We start from the raw sequence: 4,016 nt of genomic DNA, 5'->3' as shown, positions 1-4,016 counted from the left end.
GATGGAGGGCCAGTGGAGGGCAGGGGCAGCGGCCCGGTGCCCACATGTACTCGAGGGCCTGCAGTGGCGAGCGGTTTTTGTAGACGAGCTGCACACGCACCTCATAGCGGGTCTCCTGGGCCTGGCGGAGGCGGCCCAGCACGTGAGCCCGAAACACTGTGGGCAGGGTGGTGCCAGGGCTAGTCGCTGCTCCAGCTGGACACCTATCCCTGCACCCCATTGCCAGACAAGGGAACTGGGGATCGGATGGGACATGGGGGGCCCTGGGGGCTGGGGTTAACTGGGGTCAGGGTCAGGTCAGAGATCCACGAGGACTTAAGGGATCTACTTAGAGCAACGGGTCCGATGACAGTCACATTAGGCTTAGAAAGAGGAGTCAAGTTGGAGTCGAGAAGTCGAGGGTAAAGTCAGATCAGGGTCAGAGGTCAGCAGGACAGGAGCCAAGTTCAGGTCAGTTAGGGGCCAAATGAGAGTTGGGGAACAGGGGTCTCTCACCAAAGTCGCTGCCGCAGTAGTGAAGCAGGCGGTGAGCGCGACCGCGGGTGTCCAGGCAGGGTGGGCAGGGGTCTGCAGGAGGGGGGGGAGGTAAGGGGGGTGCAGTCAGGCACAGGCCTCACCACCCTGCTTGTCCCCACCCTGGCCGCCTCCGCCTCACCACCTGGGGTGGGGGTCGGGATCCGTGGGGGGTCCGGAGCGGGGGCTGCAGTGGTCTCAGGGGGCTGAGGCTCCACCTCCCGAGGCTGCGGCTGCCGCAGGGACCAGCCCAGGGCCTGTGTCTGCTCCTGGAAGGGGCCGTAATGTTCTCGAGGGAGCCAGAACTCAAACTCAATGCCGGGGTTGGGCTCCTGCAGGAGGACCTGGGGGGCGGGGGGCGGGGATGTGGCACGCTAGAGAGCCGCTTAACTCCATGGGCCAGCCTCCCGGCTCTGACCCCAACCCCGGCCTCCCCCAGATCCTTCGCCCCTCCCCTCCCCGCGCCCCGCCCTCCCCTGGAGGCCCAGCTCGCACCTGCAGGAGTAGGTCCTGGGAGGTGGGCCCAGCCGCACGCAGCGTCTCCTCGGCCCCTGCGGCGCGGGTGTAGACCACGCGGGTGCCCGCTGCCTCGTAAGTCCCGGGCGGGCTGACCGCCCAGTTCCCGTTGAGCACGTAGTGCCCGTCTCCCGCCATCAGCGCTGAGGGAGAAGGGTCAGCCCTGGCTCCCTGCAACGGACCCCTCCCACTGCCCGACCCCGGCGCCCCCCTCTCCAGGCCTCAGTCTGCAGACTGCACCCGGCGTCCCCCAAGCCCCACCCCGCGATACCCAGGTGGTTACGGCTCCGGTGAGCGGCACGGATGTGTCTGGCGCCCTTTGGGATCAGGGTCACGTTCCAGTACCCCGCGAAGGTTCCTGGGCAGGAGGGAGGGAGGTGTTGGGACGAGAGTAGGGGCGCATCTGAGGGAAGTTTGAGGATTAAGAGACACCGTGGGTAAGGAGGTTAGCTATGGTCTTGGCACCCCCAAATTGCTCCATAAACGTTTGCGGTGATGATCGCTTAAGTGTGGCAGTGGGAGTTAAAACCCCATCTGTTCTGGGGAGGGCGGGACAATCTGGCAGTGACCAATCAGAATGATAAATCATAGGGGGCTGGGCCGCAGACTGCCCAATCAGCGCGGGCCTTCGCTTCCGCCCCGGCTCCTTAAAGGGCCGGCTATGGGGGACAGGCGAGGATGGGACGGGCGGTCACCTGCGTCACGGAACACGCGCTGCACCAAGAGGCACGAGTCGTTGGCGCCGCCGCAGCGGCCGCAGCGGTCCTCGCGGGCGTCCGAACCCATCAAACCGTCGCAGCCGGCGCTCTAAAGGGGCCGGGAGGGCGCAAGTCACAGACTAGCCCCGCCCCCGCCCGGGGCGGTGTCTTGGGAGGGGGACAGGGCTCCGAGCATCAGGGGCGGGGCTTAGGGACAAGGGTATAAAAGAAATGGGGCCTGGGAGTAAAAGGGCGGGTCAGGAGGGCGGGGCCTACAGGAGAGGGAGGGGCTTTGGAACTAAAGGGAATTGGGTTTGGGGACGGGGCCTGGAGAGAAGAGGCTGGGCCTGGATGGAAGGGAGCGGGGCCTAGGGAAAAGGGCGGTACTAGGAAGGTAAAAAAACTGGAGCCCGAGAGTAAAAGGGTGGGCTCCAGAGAAACTTGGGGTGGAGACTGTGGAGGGGCAGGGCCCCGTGAAGGCGCGGCAGGTGGGAGGCGCGGGGCAGGGGCTTGGAGAGAGAGGGCTAAAGGAAGGAGGTCGGCCGGCAGGGCCAGCGGGAGCGGGGCGGGGTCTGGCGAGTCCTTACGAGGCAGCGGCCGGCCACGCAGAGACCCTGGCCACCCTGGCTGCAGGGCGTGCCGTCCAGGACGCGGCCAAAGCTGTGGTAGAAGGCGTGCCCCACGGCCAGGCAGTTGAGGTCACACTGGTTGGGCGCTGGGGGCCGGAGGAGTGAGTGGGCCAGGGGTTCTTGTATCCTAGTTCCAAACCCCGTCCCGCCAGGCTCCCCCAGAAAGCCATTGACTCGGGCAGATGAGGCCGAGACTCAGCCAAAACCGCACGTCAAGGCTGAGCGGAGCCAAGACTGGATTTATGAGTTCTGCCTCCAGCTCCCCGGCTGGGACTGTCCCAGGCAAGGATCCTGGGCCTGCAGCATGCATGCATGCAGTCATTCACCTCACATCCTAATATCGGAATTCCTTACGTGTGATCCGTGATCGACCTCGTTTTCTATTCTTCATTCATTCTTTCATTCGTTCATTCCGCAATCAATGAACACCTACTATTTTCCAGACGGAGTTCTAGGCCCGGCACTGGGTAGAACTCACTCGGCACCTGGGCACTGCACCCAGCAGGTGCCCGATAAAAAGCGTCCACGGCTGACTGCGACCCGCACAGCCTGGGTGTGTCTCTGGCCCTTGCCGGGACTCAGTTTCCCCCTCTGCCTGGCAGCAGGGTACAATGGGCACAGGCCCCTGGCCTCGATCCCTGCTTCTCCTGCTCTGCTCCCAACTCCCCGAGACTGGCTGGCAGATCCTGCCTGGAATGCAGCCCCAGCTGGCTCTAGCAGGCCTCTGCAGGGGTGGTGGGTTTCTTCCAATTCATAGGGCAAAGAGAAAAAAACAAAAAACCAAAAAAAAAACCCAAGAGGTTGACGGATGGAACTTTCTCCATTCCAGGCTTTTCTTATCTGTGTCTGCCCCCACCGTGGTGTCTGAAGCTGCCCGTCTTTCTTAAATCTGGAGGCACACTGCCCCGGGCACACGGTTACATAACTCGCTATTTTCAGCTGAATGCGGCGACATTTCCTGCTACCGGGGTGAGTCTGAGAACTGCTGGCCTCTGCTACAGCTCCGAGGGAGTCCTCTGCCTGGTGCTGGACTCTGCAGAACAGACACTGCCTCCCTCTGGCCCTGCGACACGCCTCACACACACTGTCACTTCACCAACTCCTACACATCCCTCAAAGGCCAAGTGCTACTGTCCTCTCCTCCCTACGACCCTCCAAGCCCCCATATCTCCCTGAGAGACCAAGAACTGTGTCTGGACCAACGGGCGGGCAGGCTACTCACCGCCATAGAAGGGCACCCATTGGTAGGTCTTCTGGGGGCTCAGGACAGGGTGGCCATTGTACAGGGCACACTGGAGGTCTCGGAAGGGCACGGCCCCTGGGGGACAGTTCTGGGGACAGAGATGGGTGCGTCAGAAGCTGGGACAGCCTCGGAGGAGCCCAGAGAAGCTGGAAAGGGGGCAAACATATTTGGGGGCTTTACAGGGGGAGCAAGACCGAACTTACTGGCAACTGACAGAGGCGGTACTCGTGAGGGTCCCCCCAACACAGCTCTTCCCCCGGAAACCTACGCGGAGCGGGGCGGCCACCTTGCAGTCAGGCCCTCCAGGAACCCCCGCCCCAGAGCCCGCGCACACCCTCCGCCCCGCCAACCCTACCCACATTCCAGCTGGATCAGTGGGATTAAAAGGCACAGCATGTGTGGGCAGGCAGAGGGTGC

At 63.3% G+C, this 4,016-nt stretch overlaps 1 protein-coding gene across 1 annotated transcript in view; it reads right to left on the bottom strand.

The window, feature by feature from the left end:
* Positions 1 to 4: 4 nt before the first annotated feature.
* The window catches only part of ADAMTSL5 (ADAMTS like 5), a gene marked incomplete at its 3' end in the record, with an annotated part of 29,949 nt that continues 25,937 nt past the window's right edge, over positions 5 to 4,016 (bottom strand). The window contains exons 3-11 of the mRNA XM_023520467.1: positions 3,803 to 3,864; positions 3,579 to 3,687; positions 2,315 to 2,442; positions 1,725 to 1,836; positions 1,301 to 1,387; positions 1,009 to 1,172; positions 659 to 857; positions 496 to 567; positions 5 to 156 (exon numbers count right to left, since the gene is read on the bottom strand). Of these exons, the coding sequence (XP_023376235.1) occupies positions 5 to 156; positions 496 to 567; positions 659 to 857; positions 1,009 to 1,172; positions 1,301 to 1,387; positions 1,725 to 1,836; positions 2,315 to 2,442; positions 3,579 to 3,687; positions 3,803 to 3,864 (1,085 nt within the window). The remainder of the gene's footprint in view (positions 157 to 495; positions 568 to 658; positions 858 to 1,008; positions 1,173 to 1,300; positions 1,388 to 1,724; positions 1,837 to 2,314; positions 2,443 to 3,578; positions 3,688 to 3,802; positions 3,865 to 4,016) is intronic.

The sequence above is a fragment of the Pteropus vampyrus genome, unplaced genomic scaffold (genome assembly GCF_000151845.1).
Source record: "Pteropus vampyrus isolate Shadow unplaced genomic scaffold, Pvam_2.0 Scaffold267, whole genome shotgun sequence".
NCBI lineage: Eukaryota > Metazoa > Chordata > Mammalia > Chiroptera > Pteropodidae > Pteropus > Pteropus vampyrus.
This window is presented reverse-complemented; position numbering and strand designations above follow the sequence as displayed.